The sequence below is a fragment of the Eschrichtius robustus genome, chromosome 1 (genome assembly GCF_028021215.1).
Source record: "Eschrichtius robustus isolate mEscRob2 chromosome 1, mEscRob2.pri, whole genome shotgun sequence".
Lineage (NCBI taxonomy): Eukaryota > Metazoa > Chordata > Mammalia > Artiodactyla > Eschrichtiidae > Eschrichtius > Eschrichtius robustus.
Window position 1 is genome coordinate 76,553,323 of NC_090824.1, and position 17,953 is coordinate 76,571,275.

A 17,953-nucleotide genomic window follows, 5' to 3' on the forward strand; every position below is an offset into this window, starting at 1 on the left:
TAATTAGGTTTGGAGCGACGCCCTTCTTTGAAAACCAGCTCAAAACCAGCTTCTTTGAAAACTCAGGCGCGGTAAGCCTCCAGAGCTCTAGATGTCGCTGTGGCTCCATGGTGGGGACGGGTATGCGTCTCTGTGGTTATAAAGTTGGGGGCGGAGAAGCCAAGGGTGTCTGGGAAATGATGGCTGAGGAAGAGGAAGAAGTCAGGGAGATTTTGTCGAAATTGCAGGTGAGGCCATAGATTAAAATCTATATTACTCGGGAAGAAGTAGAGAGCCCAGTTTATGCAGTGCCTTCGAATTTCTTGACATATACCCGACGCTGGTGTCTGTGTGGTTGCTATAACAACTCCCGAAGGTGCAGCCGCCGCTGGCTAGGGGAGGTCCCGGGCAGGGGACGGGCGCAGCCAGTTTGTTGGGACCGCCTGCTGCTGACCTGACTGCACTCAATTTCGGTCCTGTTGGGAAGAGGATTTATTGCTAACTTTATTCCTGTACATTCTTGGGAATTTTTTTTCCCCAAGATTCACTCACAACAAATAGCATACACTTGTGTTTGGCAGATCTGCAGGAGCTGTTACCTATCTCATGTTGTTTTGATCCCCACAAAGACCATTTCTTCAGTACTTTTCTGCTTTCAAATTGGCAGCAATCACAATAGTGGCTTGCACCGCGTGTATTCTGGTTACTCCCCTTAGAACTTCACAGTTTTGATTTTTTGCACACTGTGCAATTCCAGTTTGGGGCCTGGGGCAGAAGGCTCCAGACTCCACCCAGTCCACAGTTGACTGTGGTAAGTGGGACAGTCTTTTGTACTTGGTAGGTAGGAGCTAACTAATTGCTTGGTTCTTTACCTTTCTTTTGATGACTGAAGATTTTTCTTAAACCTCAGAAACTGAGTTTTTTGTGTTCTAAGACAGCCTGAAATTTAAACATTAGGCTTATGACAAGCTTGTAACTTTCTTGAAGGCTTCTACTGCAAAAGTTTAAACATTGGTGAGATTTCTTTGTTTCTTGAGCAGATTAAAATAATAACGCGTTTTAGAGTGTGAGCTTTATTTCACATCCAGTTGACTTGGATTAATTTAATTTTAATTCCCTAGTGTGACTGACTGAAATCAGAGATTCTCAATCCTGGCTCCATATTACAAACATTGTTTGTGTATGTATGTTTGCATATGTGTAGAAAAAAACCTGAAAAGGTAAACTAAGCAGTGGTTATCTCTGAAGTTATTGGGATGATTATGAGGAATTTTTAACCTTTTCTATTTTACATGTACCTATTTGAATTTTAACAACTAATATATATTGATTTTTGCCATGAGAAAAAAGTTATTAAAAATGTTCACTCTAGGAAAACAAACCAACAACAAAATCAAACAATTTCTTGCATGTTTGCTATAACAACTAAAAACAAACAATAAGACCTTTTCTATAATTCTTAATATGTAGCTGTGCTGATTGCAGGACAAAAGGAAATGGGTTGTAGTATTTGCTGAGAGCTGTTTTTTCCTGCTTTGATTTGTGGTAGATGCCCTAAGCAGCTAGGTAGAGGATACCTGGGGTATCTTGGGGGTGAGTGGGGAAGGTGCAGGGATGGAATAGGAGAATGCAGTAGAGAGAGGAAAAGGATGGTGATGTTGCTATTCATGGGAATGGTGGTAAACTTTATTTCATTGTTATAGACATTTTAGGTTAGAAGGAATATATAAAACGATTTTTCTCAAAGTGTGTTTTACAGATCATTTTTATTAAAGTCATGCAGGGTGCTTGTTAAAATGCAGAATTTTGGGTTCTGCTAAAACTACTAACATCAGAATGTCTGTAGGCTGGGTCCTGGAAATAATACACACAACACAACTTGAAAAGCACTGCTGCAGAAAGCGAGAGTCTAACTTCTTCATTCTGGGTAGGATTTTAAATTAAGTATAGTACATAAGTATTTGTTAGAGAAAGGGAGATTCATTAATTTATTTAATGAGAGCCTATCATGTCCCACACCCTCTGGTAGTGCTCAGGTATAGCTCTAAACAAAACCGATTAAGATACTTCCATCATGGAGCTTACATTCCAGTGGTGGAGATAGACAGTGGATGATTAATGAATAGGCCACATAATTTCAGATAAGTACCATGAAGGAAAGTAGGAGTGTGATTTAACAGTGGGGCGGAGGAGGAAGGGGTTACTTTAGTTTGGGTAGTCAGGGAAAGCCTCTCTGAAAAATTGATATTTGAACTGAGATCTAAATAATGATGAGAAGTGAGCCATGCAAAGGTCAGGAGGAAGAATGTCCAGGCAGAGGGAACAGCATGTGTAAAGGTGGGATTGGGCTTAGTGGATTTGAGGAACTAGATGAAAGCCAGTGTGGCTTGAGTATTGTAGGAGAGTGATAAGAAGTCTGCGGCAGGATGAATGGTGGGAGGTCAGATCTTATAGTCTTCTAGGCCGTAATAAGGAGTTGGATTTTATTCTGTCTGCAATGGGAAACTGTCTGAGGGTTTGTGACATGAGGTACATTTCTGTAAGGCCACTCCAGCTATAGTGAGGAGAATGGGAAAGAGTAGAAGCAGGACGACCAGTTAAGAAGCTATTGAAATAGTCCAGGCAAGTAATGATGCTGATTTAGCTGAGAATAGTCATAGAGAGATGGAGACAGGTGGATGGATGTGGGATGTGATGTGGAGGTAGTTGATAAGACTTGGTAGGATTGGATTATACCTTTCTGCTGCTGTTTTGTTTTAGGAAAGACTAGATAATGGAAAAGCTTTGACTGGTGTCCCAGGAAGACTCAGAGATATATTTAAAGAGGAAAGAGAACATTTACTTGGAAAGAATGCAAGAGAGCCAGAAGGTGACTTGACAAAAATAAAACAAACAAAAGCACAAGTGTTTAAAGAATCAAAACTCTGTAAAAAATACCAAGGTTATCAAGCTTAAATTGGTCTGTTTGTTGTGGAAAACGACTCTTACTTGTCATATTCACAGAGGTCATGTATTTTCAGATACCGACATAGGAAAATCAGGGGTAAGGGATTGTTTTTGTTAGGAAGTCCAGTTTTAAATAGGTAAATTTTGAAGTTTTACACTTTGGGGACCAGTACCAGATAGGATGATCTTATTAACTTTGTTTTATCTCAAGTTGCAAAGCATTTCCTCCCTCCTGACTATGCTATGTGAAGTGCTTAGTCATTTTGGAAGCTCTGCTGGATCTGGGAGGAGAGAACTATCATCACGGTGCTGACTGGCTTGGGACAGTGTGAGAGTAGGCTGGGCTACTTTCCTTCACGATCTGTGGTATTTTGATAGACCTGTCCACCTGCCTCTTGTGTCATTCCTAGGTAAGATAGAGAATCAGCATTTCCAGGCCAAAAGCTGGTATGGCTAGCCAATCTCAAATTTACTTGTCTGGTATTCTCTGCACTTAATGGTACCATTCTTATACTTCCTAGGAACTGGTGGATCAGCTCTATTCATTTCGCGAGTGCTATTTCGAGACACACAGTGTTGAGGATGCTGGGAGGAAGCAACAGGATGTGCGGGAGGAGATGGAGAAGACCCTGCAGCAGATGGAGGAAGTAGTGGGTATGCGTCCCAAAAGAACATGCCAGCCCCCGGGCCCTCACTGAAATGTGGTGGAGTTTTGCTCTCTGTAGATTCTTTGGTATCCTATTTGTGGCTGCCACAAGATAGTACAACAGAATATTTCTTCTAAGGGTGCCAGTGCAAGGATGGCAGCCTTTCAGCTCTCTAAACTCCATTTCCCAATGCCATGAAATAAAAAAGAGCATGCTTGTTGCTTGATGACTATAGCAGTAGTCTTCTTAACTGACCTTTCTGCCTCTAATTTCTTTTACTTCCAAATCAACTTAAATAACGACCATGGCCATTATTTTTCTAAATCCTTACTTCACGCATTTACTCTCATTCCTTGTCTGCCTCTCTGCTCAAGTATCTTTAAAGATTCCTACTTTTGACTGATTGAAGTCCAGACCTCTTCACTTGGTATTCAAGTCTCCATTGTCTGACATTTTTTTCCTACCCTTATCTCTGACTACCTACTTACAAAGGAACTTTTTGTTTCATTCAGGGTGAACCGTCCATTCTCCCACTAACATGCCGCATGTATTTATGCCTCTTTGTTTACATCATTTTTCTCCCTGGAGTGTCTGGTCTTTTCTCCTTTTCACTTTGTAAAGTCCATTCATTGGGTGTATGCCATATGCTCCTTTTCATTGTTTTTTTGATTTTCCATGGATATGCATTGTCCTCTCCACTAGATTGTAAGCCCCTCAAAGGTAGGGGTAGAGCTTTCTTTGGTACCCTGTTTTCTAACGGTACGCTGCATGTGGTAGGTTTTCAATAAATGATTTGTTCATGAAGATTTTTCTCAATTATTTCATTCCTAGAACTGGCATGGGGTTATTCCTTGAGAGAGAATACCCTAGTCTTACCTGTAAGACTGCCTAGGTTTCCACTTTCCTTTCCACTTTTCTTTTCCCTTCCTCCTAGGTTCTGTCCAGGGCAAGGCACAGGTTCTGATGCTAACTGGGAAGGCACTGAATGTGACTCCTGACTATAGCCCTAAGGCTGAGGAGCTTCTGTCAAAGGCTGTGAAGCTGGAGCCCAAGCTGGTGGAAGCCTGGAACCAGCTGGGTGAGGTGTACTGGAAAAAAGGGGATGTTGCAGCTGCCCACACCTGCTTCTCAGGAGCTCTCACCCATGTGAGCCACCCATTATGCCCTTAGAAAACACAGATGGGAAGGATGGGATTTCTTTGGTTCTGTGAGTTTCCCTAGATCATGAATACCAGAGTAGAATTGTACTGGAGCTAGGAGAACAGAATCAGAAGGGAGGGAAAACAGGGACAGGGGACTGAGAAAGGAAGAAGATGATGGGATCAGGTTCAGGGGTAGATGAGAAGTGAAGAAAAGTTAGCAACCAAGTTGATCCTGTAAATGGGGGTCTAAGACACAGATGGCAGTAAGAATTAAGATGAAAAATTAGAATAAGATTGAGATAGAGTAGATCTGGAAAGGGGAACTAGAATCACAAAGGTTGAATATACGCCTTCTCCATTTGCAGTGCAAGAACAAAGTCTCCCTTCAAAACCTGTCAATGGTGCTTCGCCAACTGCGGACTGACTCTGGAGATGAACATTCTCGCCATGTCATGGACAGTGTGCGACAGGCTAAGTTGGCTGTGCAGATGGACATCCTTGATGGCCGCTCTTGGTGTGAGTGCTCTCAAAAGATCTCCAGCAAGTTTCTAGAGCAGTGGTTCTGAACCGTGGCTGCACACCAGAATCATCTGGAGCCCAACTATTGAGTTTGACTGCAATCAGTGTGAAGCCAAGGCATCTTCGCTTTGAAGAAGCCCAAAAGATATTTTGATGAACTACTATTCTAGGAACTCTTGGACCTTTTCATCGAAGAGAGCAGGCTTATGTTTCCATATAAGCAAGGCAGGGCTTTTGTGCAGTCTGTTGTAGTTTCTCCTTTGGGTCCATGTTTGCCTCTTTATCCCAGTGGAATTTTGGGTATACTTGTAAGTTTAGTGTCATCAGTGGTTTGTTTCAGATGTGGGGCCTTTCATTATAGACTTTTGAGGGTAACCAAAATAGTTATACTTTGAACTTGAGCTCTGAGATGATCCATCACTGTGTTTCTTAGTTTTTTTCTCCTCCCCCCCAACCCCCTTAGGTGGGACAGGATGGCTAGAGCGGGTTGGAGTTGGGTATTTCTCTTCCTTAGGTCAGTTACCCTCTGATAACTGGTAGCTTACCCTAGCAGGTTAGACTCTGGTTAATTAGTTTCTCCTGAGGGCAGGCCTTGTTAAGAATGGAGTGCTCGGGAGTTCCCTGGTAGCCTAGTGGTTAAGATCACAGGCTTTCATTGCCATGGCCTGGGTTCAGTCCCTGGTTGGGGAACTGAGATCCCACAAGCCATGTGATGTGGCCAAAAAACCCCACAAAAACAAGAAGAAGAAGAAGAGAGTGCTCTGGCATATTTCAGAAAAGTTCCTTTGCCCCCTCCCTCTGCTGGAAGTATGAGGGTGTTCTTCTCCGATATTTGCTGTGGGAATCTGGTTCAGTTCCTGGAGGTGAATCTCACAATATTGTGGGGACTCCCTTGTGACTGGGACCCCTGGGCTTGTCCACACTGAGCCTCCAGAATTCATCAGTTTCAGTTCAGGTTTTCCTACCCCAGCAGTGTTCCTGTGGTAGCTCATAAGTTTCTTCTCTGCTAAGCCATAACTCCCTGTATTCATCTGTCTCTCCAATTTTGGGGGTAGCGGTTTGCCCTGTGTTATCCCCTTTCTTATGCATCCAGGAAGAGTTGTGGATTTTTCAGTCTGTTCAGCTTTTTCCTTGTTAGGATTGAGTGGCGGCTTCAAGCTCCTTACATGCGGAACCCTGTGTTTCTCTTTCAGATATTCTGGGGAACGCGTACCTTTCTCTTTACTTCAGCACTGGCCAGAACCCTAAGATCTCCCAGCAAGCCCTCAGTGCCTATGCCCAAGCAGTAAGTATTTATGGTCACCCAGGCAAGATATATAGAGGCAGCAACAGAAACAAGAGTGTTGTTCAGTCTTCCTTGTGGCTTTTTAGCAAGATGCACGGGCAGTGTTTGCTGGCGTCCAGTGTGCGTAGTTTTGCAAAGCTGGGTGTGCAAAGGTGATGTATCAACCACTTGCAGTGTGTGCCTCAGTGCTAGGTAGCTCCTTGAGCTGTTTGGATTTCGTACAGGCATGTATAACCAAACCACAGAGCCCATGCCAACATGTTCATCTTTTTAACATGTTCTGTGTGAAAATAATGCTTATTAATATTCGTGTACATTTTTAAAGAAAAATGAAAACCCTGATACTTAAGTATAAATTAAGCAGTATCCCCAGGTTAACCATTAGATAGTATGGCTCTGGATCTCCCACAGACTAAAATGGAAAACAGCATGTAGCCCATTCTACATTATAGCCTAGGGATTAATTCACTGGAGCTCATGCTTTGCCTTAGGCTTTCAGGCTATGTTTATATCGATAGCCACTTGCAGGGGGATTTCCTTCAGGCCTTGAGTGCCTGCTCACTGTTACAAGGTTTACATTGACCTTCTGAGCACTTTTTATATAGGCTTCATATTCACTTTCTTTTGTTTTCTCTTGACATGGAGACTTGCTTTTTAACTTACCATTATTTATTTTGCTCTGAGTGGCAGAATAAGGAATATAGCTACCTTATACTCATGTTTGCAGTTTAGGAACTGTTCTTTTTTCACCATCCCACAGAAACTTTATTTTTCACAAAGCTGAAGTGCAAAACATAGATAACCATTTTTAATAAGCACAGTCAAAATTTTAAGCACAAGATGTCTACAAGAATTATAGCTTTAAAAAATACAACCAATTTTTATATTTCAAAAATATCTCAACTCAAATTAATTTCTTAAAAAGTACACTTCTCATACTATTTGTTTGGCATTACCCTGGTTGAACTCTGGTGCAGCCATACTCGGGAGCTGTGGGCACACACGTGTGCACTGTGCTCTTGCCCTCACTGCTGTGCTGACGAGTGCAGCTCAACTGGTGGGACTCACACTCACGACAGAGGAGCGCGCAGTAATAAAATGGCTGTTTAAGAAATGACAGATATGACTTCCTCACACACTGTGCTTCTCACTGTAGTCTTAATGGTGGCATTTAACTCAACCCAACCTGTATAGCCAGTGGGGTTGTTCTTTTTATCAATCAGGGACATTTTCAGTCTGAGGAATTATATTTTACTCTAATTTCTTAATCTGGTAAATGTTTACATTTTAAAGCATGATGTACTCCTTAAAATTTTATGTTTGCCTTCTGCTAAACAGTTGCTTTTAACTCTTAATTTCTTCATCAGTCCTGCATTTTTAAACATAGTTGAACCAACCATTTAAACAATTTAATTCATGTTGTTTGTGCTTTTGCAGTGTGCCAGGCAGTGAATAGAATTAAAAAAATGAAGTGACCATAGCCATGAACATAGCCAGAATTTTCTTCATGACATATTTGTCTGCATTGTCATGTGGTTTCTGGCCATGTATTTAAAATGGAGAATCAGAATTTGGCTTTCACTGTGTGTTTTAAGGGAGCTTGGATGTAGATGTTTGTATCTGGAGCCAGGCTCATGGGCAGAGGAAATGCATTAAATTGACATCATTTCTTTCCTAGGCTTTCCTCATTTATACCAGCATCTCATTGATTAAAATAAATTTTTTATCAGTTTTTTTTTTTTTTTTTTTTTTTAGTATTGTAGTTTTTACTGGAAAAAATTCACATGTAAGTGGATCTGTGCAGTTCAAACCTGTGTTGTTCAAGGGTTTTTTTTTTCATCTTTATTGGAGTATATCTGCTTTACAATGTTGTGTTAGTTTCTGCTATACAACAGAATGAATCTGCTATATGTATACATATATCCCCATGTCCCCTCCCTCTTGAGCCTCCCTCCGACCCTCCCTATCCCCCTCCTCTAGGTTGTCACAAAGCATCGAGCTGATCTCCCTGTGCTACGCAGCAGCTTCCTACGAGCTATCCATTTTACGTTTGGTAGTGTATATATGTCAGTGCTACTCTCTGACTTCATCCCAGCTTCCCTTCTGCCTCCCCGTGTCCTCAAGTCCATTCTCTACGTCTCCACCTTTATTCCTGCCCTGCCACTAGGTTCATCCGTACCGTTCGTTTAGATTCCATATATATGCGTTAGCGTAGGGTATTTGTTTTTCTCTTTCTGACTTACTTCACTCTGTATGACAGACTTATTTATTTATTTGGTTGCACCAGGTCTTAGCTGCAGCTCACGGGCTCCTTGGTTGCAGCATGCGAACTCTTAGTTGCAGCATGCATGTGGGATTTAGTTCCCTGACCAGGGATTGAACCTGGGCCCCCTGCATTGGGAGCGCGGAGTCTTAACCACTGAGCCACCAGGGAAGTCCCTTTATCAGATGTTAATCACATATTTCTTCTATTTTTATACTATTGCATGGATAAATTATAATCATATTTTAAAGTTTCATGCACATACGAAACCCTTTCATCCTTGAGGTTTCAGGGATTGAGTAATATGTGCCACACAAGCAGTTACTGTATAACAGTGTGGGTATAGGAAACTTTTTTTTTTTAATTTATTTTATTTTTGGCTGCGTTGGGTCTTTGTTGCCATGTGTGGGTTTTTCTCTAGTTGCGGCAAGCGGGGGCTACTCTTTGTTGTGGTGCGCAGGCTTCTCTTGTTGCGGAGCACGGGCTCTCGGTGCGTGGGGTCCAGTAGTTGTGGCACGTGGGCTCAATAGTTGCGGCTCGCGGGCTCTAGAGTGCAGGCTCAGTAGTTGTGGCACACGGGTTTAGTTGCTCCGTGGCATGTGGGATCTTCACGGACCAGGGATCGAACCCATGTTCCCTGCATTGGCAGGTGGATTCTTAACCACTGCGCCACCAGGGAAGCCCTGGGCAACATTTTGACAAGCAAGAAACTTAAATTTTTCCAGGGTAAGGAGGTTTAGGACATGTTGTGCATGGCCATCCTTAAGACTGAGACAAGAGCCACTGATGGTCTTTTTATCCCACTATAGGAGAAGGTTGACAGGACAGCTTCCAGCAATCCTGATCTTCATCTGAACAGGGCAACGGTAAAAAAAAAAAAAAAAAAAATATCATTTGTGTGGGGGAGTGGTCATCTGAAGGTCAAATACATAAGATATCTAGGTCTTAGCCTGTGAGGATAACTGAGTATTCACAGGGACAAGGTTGGGTACAAACTGCGAGAGGAATGCCAAATTATTTCTGGGGAAAGCTAGCTTAGTTTGACTAAAGCATCTGGAGGGAAAGGAAAAGGGGCTGAGTTGGTGGGAGGGTACATAGAGGATAGGGGACACAGTTTAGAAGACTTTCCTGAAGTGTTCGTTGTAAACATAAAAATAGAATCACCCAATATATACAACTTAACTGTTTTAGAGTTTGGAAGTTAGCTTCTTTGAAATGATTCCATCTTTGGGGTTGCGATCACCTTGGCCAGGATGTAAGGTGTTACTGGCTCCTCAGGCTGTTCATTTGTAGAAGAGGAAGACAGCTGGGAAGGAAAACAGTTTATTTCTCTAGATTCCTAGCCCACTGTGCTATTACTAATCTCTCCCCCGCCCCTCCTCCCACCCCACGGATAGTTTGTGTTGAACACACTTATAATTGGGAGGTTTTTGGTTACTTCTTGTGCAGTTACATAAATATGAAGAGAATTATGGGGAGGCCCTGGAAGGCTTTTCTCGGGCTGCAGCACTGGACCCTGCCTGGCCAGAGCCCCAGCAGCGAGAGCAGCAACTCCTGGATTTCCTGAATAGATTAACCAGCCTCCTTGAGAGCAAGGTAGAGATGTCTAAATGCTGAATCCTGCTTTTTTATTCTGCTGTAGGTCAATAAAATAAGAATAAAGTAGGCCTCGGTAGTAGTGACCCTACAGAAGTGGGTAGGTGGGAGGGGAGGTCTAGACTTTCAAGGAGAGTGACTAGTTCCCAGCTTCTTTTTTTTTTTTTTTTTTAACATCTTTATGGGAGTATAATTGCTTTACAATGGTGTGTTAGTTTCTGCTTTATAACAAAGTGAATCAGCTATACATATACATATATCCCCATATCTCTTCCCTCTTGCGTCTCTCTCCCTCCCACCCTCCCTATCAGTTCCCAGCTTCTGACCTATTTCCTTTTCCTTTACAGGGAAAGGTGAAGACCAGAAAGTTACAGAGCATGCTGGGAAGCTTGCGCCCAGCCCATCTAGGCCCTTGTGGTGATGGGCGCTATCAGTCAGCCTCTGGGCAGAAGGTGACCCTGGAGCGCAAGCCCCTGAGTGCTCTGCAGCCTGGTGTAAATAGTGGAGCTGTGGTCCTGGGAAAGGTGGTGTTCAGCCTTACTACGGAGGAGAAAGTCCCCTTGTGAGTTTCTCTTGCCTTTTCTCTTTTTCATCCTTTTAAACTAGTTGCTCTTATTTCCTGGCCTTTCTCTAAAAGTTGAGGACATTGTTAGTGGTCAGAGATTAGTGAGTTCTGCTTCACTTCTGTGACTGTCTTCCCTTCTGTGAGCAAGTATTGTTTAGGTGATATCTGACAATCTCTCTATAGATTCTGTCACCATCCATTTTTTCCCTGAGCTTGGTATTCTGTGGACTCCTATATTCGAAGCTGAAATTTGACAGCTACTTTTTTTTATGAGACAGATGGAAACCTTAAAATTCTCCTACTTCTTTGTGTTTTCATGATCATAGAGGCACAAAGAGGAAGAATTCTAAGTGCTGTTTGGACTTAGGTATGCCTAAGCAGTTCTGGAAGGTGAGCTTTGAGTTTGAATTTATGGCCTGATGGAGAGATTCTCTCAGATGTTATTCAACAAATATTCATTGAGCATCTGCTATATGTGTTGTAGGGAGTTAAAAAAAAAAAAAGTAACACACCCAAATGAAGGGTGCTTATAGTCTAGCAGAGGAAATGAGTTAAAAATATTCATTTAGAAAATTTTTAACTCTTGAAAAATGAGGGTTTGGTCAGTGTCATCATTCCTTGGTCCTTCACTCACTTCCCAATCCCTGGTTGACTAGTTTCCTTTTTCTGTTTTCTGCTGAATTTTTTTTGTTTCTGGGATCACCAGTGTTTGATCCAGTAGCTTCTACTGGAAACATTCTGATTTCTCTCTCACTGTTCCCTTTCATATCCCTTCTGCTCCATTCAAACTAAAATATAACTCCCATTGTATGCCTGATATTCCTCCATGGCATTTTCATGGTATACGTATTTGAAGAATTGAAGAGCAAGAAGATAGTTGAGAAAAGTTTAGTTACTAGAGCAGACCCTAGAGCTAAGAGGAATGAGAAAGAAATATAGACAAAGGTAGGGTTTTAGGGACCCTTGAGAACAAATATTTTGCTACCCCTCTTTTTATGCGCAATTGCTAAATGTTAAGTCCTACGAGGCCTCTGTTTTTGTTCCTTTCCTCTTTTCTCTCTATATCAGGACGGCAAATAGATGCCAGCTCTGATCACTTGGCAGTGGCTGCATGATTTACTGTAAAGAAGGATTCTGAGGCTTTGACTGGTTTCACCAGGAGAATGCTGTGCTTGATTTGCAGTGTTTGCTGTGAATTTGGGTGTGCCAAGTGATGGCATGAGCATCGATTCTTCAGCATCTCACTTATAGGTCGTCTTATTTGGTGATGTCATACAAACCCAAGGCTTTGGCTGCCTCTTCTATGCTCACAGGTCTAGCTCCAGCCCAGGGCTCATTTCCAACTTTTGGATTCCTATATCTAGCTGCCTCTGAACTATAATAAGAAACCTCTAACTCAGTATGTTCAGAATTACTCACCTCATCTTTCTCTGTCAACCTGCTTGTCCTCCCTGAATTCCTTTTCAATCAATGGTACCACCTCTACTCAGTCACTTAATTAAGACTTCTGGAAGTTGTTCTAGACTTCTCCATTCTCTTGCTTTGAGGCAATCACCAAGTCCAATAGATATACCTTTTTGTCCCTACTTTCTTGTCTTTACTAATTTAATTCAGCCTCGTAACACTTCTCCAGACAAGTCTCCCTGTTCCCCGTTTTTCCTCCAGTGTTCCACAGTACAGAGAAATATTTCCCAGATGCAGATCTGACCATTGCTGTTTCTTATTTAAAATCTCTTACTGGTACTGTGCAGTTTTGTTCCAACCTTGGGATTATTTTGTAGGTTTCAGAACAGCTATTTTCATGCCTCTGTGTTTTTACACACAGTTACTATGCCTGGATAATCTTTTTGCTGCTTCTTGATATAGATTACATTTTTCCCCCAACATTTTATTATAAAAATTTTCAAACATACAGCAAAATTGAAAGAATTTTACAGTGAACATTGGTGTACCTATAGTCTACTATTAATATTTTACTATACTTAGTTTATCACAGATCTATTTATTCCCCTGTTCATCTGTTGGTCTCTCTTATTCTTGGTCCATTTCAAAGTAAATTGCAGACATTAGTATACTTTCCTCTAAATACTTCAGCATGTAGTCATTAACTAGAGTTCAATATTTGTTTATAATTTTATTCTTTTTATGTAAAATTTACATACAATGAAATGTACAGATCTTAGTGTATATTTCCTAAGTTTTGACAAATGCATACACCCATATAACCTAAACCTATAGAGAACATGACCACCACCTCAGAAGTTCTCTTATGTTCCTTCCCAGTCAAGCCATATCCCCTTCCCTTAGAGATTTTTTTATTTCCACTGAGGATTAGTTTTCCTGTTTTAACCCAGGTAGTTTTTCATTCTTTAAGATTAAGTTTGAGGGTCTCCTCTTCACAGAAGCCTTCCTGGCTTTCCATTGATTTAGACATTTCTCCTCTGGGCTCCCACAGCCCACCCTTTGGCTTCACTGAATTCATCACAAGCAAAAAGCTATTCTGGCACCTATTGCAGTTGTACTGTTGGTGATGGTCTAATTGTCTGACACCCACTAGACTAATAAGCTCACTCACAGTGCCTGACATATGATAGGTATTCAGTGAAAGTTTGTGGAATTAAATTAAATTGACAGTAATGGTTAGAGAGTTTGATGAAGGTTGTGATAGTTAAATTGGTAGAGCAGGAATACTGTTCCGCTGCAACATTTTGAGCTAGTTCATTATTAATATTTGTTGAATGTGTTCCAAGTTCTTACAAAAGTGACAGATTGATGAGTCTTGTGCATGTTCTCTAAAGATACATATCTAAGACAAATGAGCCCTCAGATGTACATAGTGAATGATAGTACCTGTCATAGGAGTTCTAAATAAGTAACTAAGAAAGCTTTTTTTTTTTTTTTTTTTTTTTGCTGATATTTTAAAACCCCTGTTTTTGCTTTTCTTTCCTGCCCACTTCCTTTTTTTTTTTCTCTTCTCTCTCTTAACCCATCTTAACCTGGCAGTACATTTGGCCTGGTAGATTCAGATGGACCTTGCTGTGCAGTGATGGTATATAATATGGTGCAGAGCTGGGGAGTGCTCATTGGGGACTCTGTAGCCATCCCTGAGCCTAACCTTCGGCTTCACCGAATTCAGCACAAGGGAAAGGTGAGTGATGGCTAGGATTCTTTCTCACCTCATAGGCTCTCAAAGTGGGACAAGTTTACCTCTTTTAAAAAATATATATAAAGTAATGCATATATATGTGTGTGTGTGTTGTATGATATCCTATATCTACACACGTATATGTATATATGTAATTTATTTTTTACTAATAGTTTTACTAAAAAGTAATTTTTTTTGTTTTTTGTTTTGTTTTTCTTTACTAAAAAACTACTAGTAAACAGAATTTTAAAAATGGACTGAACAGAGAAAGACAAATACATATGATATCACTTACATGTGAAATCTTAAAAAGCCAAACTGTGAAAACAGAGAGTAGAATGGTGATTATCCTGGGATGGTGGAATTGGGGAGATGTTGTTTAAAGGTATCAACTTGCAACCAGTAGATAAATAAGTCCTGGAGATCTAATGCACAGCATAGTGATTATAGACGACAATATGGTATTATAAACTTCAAAGTTGCCAAGAGACCAGATCTTAATTGTTCCCACCACAAAAATGAAATGATAATTATGTGATGTGATAGAGGTGTTAGCTAATGTAATGGTGGTAATCATATTGCAATATATAAATATGTCAAATTAACATGTTAATTAATACCTTAAACTTACATAATGTTATATGCCAATTATTTCAGTAAAAATAAATTTTAAAAAATGGACTGAAATATTGTCAGTCAGATGTTATTACTGTTAACAGTTTGGTATGTAAACCTCCAGTCTTTTCATAAATTTATGTACACATTCGTATGTATATTTTTAATTATGAGTGGAATATTATATGCAAATGTTTGTGAACATTTCCTGTGGTTTTCCATATGCTGCAACATTGTTTTGAATTCACACATAGAGGTGGTGATGAAGATGATGATGATAGTTAAAATTTACTGAACACTTAACTGACTGCTAAACACCGTGCAAAGAGTTTTATGGCCTGCATTGGATCATTTAATCCTTACAAAACTCTACAAGAGCAGATATTTAACGGCTTTTTCCCCATTTAGATCAAGGGTCAGCAAACTCTGGCCGATTGACCAAATCTGGCTCACTGCCTGTTTTTGTATGGCTTGTGAGCCAAGAATGGTTTTTATATTTTTAAATGAAAACAGTTGAAAGAATAATAATAATTTGTGATACATGAAAATTACAGGAAGTTAAAATTTCAGTGTTTGTAATTAAATTTTTTTGAAACAAAGTATACCCATTTGTTTACTGTTGTCTGTGGCTGCTTTTATACTAGTGTCAGAGATGAATAGTTCTGTGACAGAGACCATGTGACCCACAAAGCCTAAAATATTTATTATTTGACTCTTTACAGAAAAAATTTGCTGACCCCAGATCTAGATTATTAATAATTGTTCCTTATTATAAAAGTACTTTAGTAAATATTTTAATATCTGTGCATATCCATGATTATTAAATAAATTTAATTAATTCATTAAAGAAATTAAGTGAATTTGTAAGGTAGAATCCTGGCTCCAAAGGGTATGCAGAATTCTAAGACCTTTTTTTTTTTTTTGACTGCATTGGGTCTTCATTGCTGCGTGCGGGCTTTCTCTAGTTGTGGCAAGCAGGGGCTACTCTTCGTTGCAGTGCACGGGCTTCTCATTGCGGTGGCTTCTTGTTGCAGAGCACGGGCTCTAGGCGCACGGGCTTCAGTAGTTGCAGTGTGTGGACTCAGTAGTTGCAGCGCACAGGCTCTAGGCATGCAGGCTTCAGTAGTCGTTGTGGTGCGTGGGCTCAGTAGGTGCAGTGCGTGGGCTCTAGGGCTCGCGGGCTTCAGTAGTTATGGCTCACAGGCTTAGTTGCTCTGTGGCATGTGGGATCTTCCCAGACCAGGGATCGAACCCTTGTCCCCTACATTGGGAGGTGGATTCTTAACCATTGCGCCACCAGGGAAGTCCCTCTAAGACTTTTGATACATATTGCCAAACTATTTTTTGGAAGGTTGTACCAGTTAATATCAACAGTGGATGTCAGTAATTGTTTTTCTATGATTTTCTTTGCAACTCTGTGTAGAAACCTTTGAAAAATTATTTGCTGATTTTACATGAAAAGTATAGCATCAATATTGTTTGGCTTCGGTTTCTTGATTATTGGTGAGGTTGAAAATTTTATCATATGTTTATTGACTATAATTCTTTTATAAATTGCTTTTTTTTTTTTTTGGCACTTGCCCATGTTCCTGTTAGGATGTTTTAAAAATTGATTTATGAAAACTCTTTAATTCACTTCTTTACTTTGACTTAAAAGAACCTCCTTTACACTCCAAGTGGAACAGTATTTTTTGGATAAAGATCTTTTAACAACACATTTTGCAACTTAAAGTACATTTGAACTGATAAGCTGAGCTGATGTTTTCTGTTATTAGGAGAATGTTTAAACCTACATTTTGTTAATTCCTCCTGATATTAAAGGAGAAGTAAGTCTAATTTATATTAGGCAGATTAATTTATAACTTTACAAACACTTGATCTAAGAGTTTCTCAGACTTTCCATTGGCTCTGGCTTGGCTGCTGTGTGTATTTAGTTATAATGTTTGATAAACACTGTGGGAAGGGAAGATTCTGTAGAGCTGGTGGGACCCTTTTGTTGGGCAGTGCCAGGATCCTGTTCTTTTTGAATCAGAATTGTCCCATTCTTGTAATGACAGTTACTGGCACTCTACCTGTCCCAGATTTTCCTTCTGAAGATTGAAAACTTTGGGAAAATTACATACCCTATGTTAGTTCAGCTTTGTTTAATGTGAGATGGAGGTAAGGGGTATATCTACTGTGGGAGGTGGAAAGGAGGGGGTGAGAAAGCCACAGGTGGTGTATCCCTGTGCTGGAGTTTCATCTTAGGATCTGTAATGAGTCTCTGTATATTTGTCTTTTCCAGGACTATTCCTTTTCCAGTGTTCGTGTGGAGACGCCCCTCCTGCTGGTGGTGAATGGGAAGCCTCAGGGCTCCAGCAGCCAGGCCGCTGCCACAGTGGCATCGAGGCCACAGTGTGAATGACCTTCCTTGGATGGCATGCTAAAGAGGGAGTGGAGGCGAGGAGAAAAGCTCAAGGGCACTCGGCAGCTGCACCAGCCAGATCCAGTGACGCAACTGGAATTGGGGGGATGTTTTAGATGACAACTTTCCTTTCCTCTGCCCTGTAAGACACTTTGTGTCTTCTTTCTCTCCTGTTATGTTCCAGCTCTCTCTGGGACCACACATGTCCCTGGTATATCTCCTGCCTCTTCCATTGCTCTTCTATGTTTTAGGCAAAGAGCATGGAGTTGGTAGAAGTGTTGGGACCTTGTCATGGGACAGAGTCCCCAAGGTTCCTGTTCTTGCCTCCTTCCTGAGCCTCATGTGTATATATCATTTCAGTATTTATTGCTAAGGGAGGGGGCTTAATTTTTTTAATGACATAGTTTTTGAGCAATTTTTATTTTTAAAATTTAGGTGCTTCCCCTTCTTTGGGGCTGGAACAGAATTAAATTTGTTTGGAAAAAAATACTGTGTAGTTTGGCCTGCTTCATTCTCTCTAGGCTTGAATTCTTGGTTTTAGGATCACTTCAATCCATTAGAGTAATACCTCCTTCCCCGCTTTTTTTTTTTTTTTAATAAATTTATTTATTTATTTATTTATTTATTTTTGGCTGTGTTGGGTCTTCGTTTCTGTGCGAGGGCTTTCTCCAGTTGCGGCGAGCGGGGGCCGCTCTTCATCGCAGTGCGTGGGCCTCTCAGTGTCGCGGCCTCTCTTGTTGCGGAGCACAGGCTCCAGACGCACAGGCTCAGCAGTTGTGGCTCACGGGCCCAATTGCTCTGCGGCATGTGGGATCTTCCCAGACCAGGGCTCGAACTCGTGTCCCCT

General features: G+C 40.9%; 1 protein-coding gene across 4 annotated transcripts; it reads left to right on the forward strand.

Annotated features, from left to right (window-relative positions):
* The first annotated feature begins 157 nt into the window (after positions 1-157).
* On the forward strand, positions 158-17,679 carry TTC5 (tetratricopeptide repeat domain 5). 4 transcript variants are annotated; one of them, XM_068535015.1, is made up of 10 exons: positions 158-227; positions 3,447-3,579; positions 4,507-4,718; positions 5,080-5,230; positions 6,427-6,518; positions 9,591-9,647; positions 10,231-10,377; positions 10,725-10,939; positions 13,946-14,090; positions 16,987-17,679. In XM_068535015.1, exons 1-10 carry the CDS (start codon positions 177-179, stop codon positions 17,104-17,106), a joined length of 1,323 nt encoding a protein of 440 aa, XP_068391116.1. In that variant the 5' UTR covers positions 158-176; the 3' UTR covers positions 17,107-17,679. The 4 variants fall into 4 exon arrangements, with proteins under 4 accessions (XP_068391116.1, XP_068391138.1, XP_068391122.1 ...); XM_068535037.1 differs by lacking the exon at positions 13,946-14,090; XM_068535021.1 differs by lacking the exon at positions 9,591-9,647.
* The last annotated feature ends 274 nt before the right edge of the window (positions 17,680-17,953 follow it).

Bases quoted from the DNA above. Each gene is read 5' to 3' on its own strand.
- TTC5 (XM_068535015.1), top strand. From the start codon at position 177: ATGATGGCTGAGGAAGAGGAAGAAGTCAGGGAGATTTTGTCGAAATTG. The intron at 9,648-10,230 runs GTAAAAAAAAAA...CTTCTTGTGCAG, and splicing joins TTCATCTGAACAGGGCAACG to TTACATAAATATGAAGAGAA. The intron at 10,940-13,945 runs GTGAGTTTCTCT...TTAACCTGGCAG, and splicing joins ACGGAGGAGAAAGTCCCCTT to TACATTTGGCCTGGTAGATT.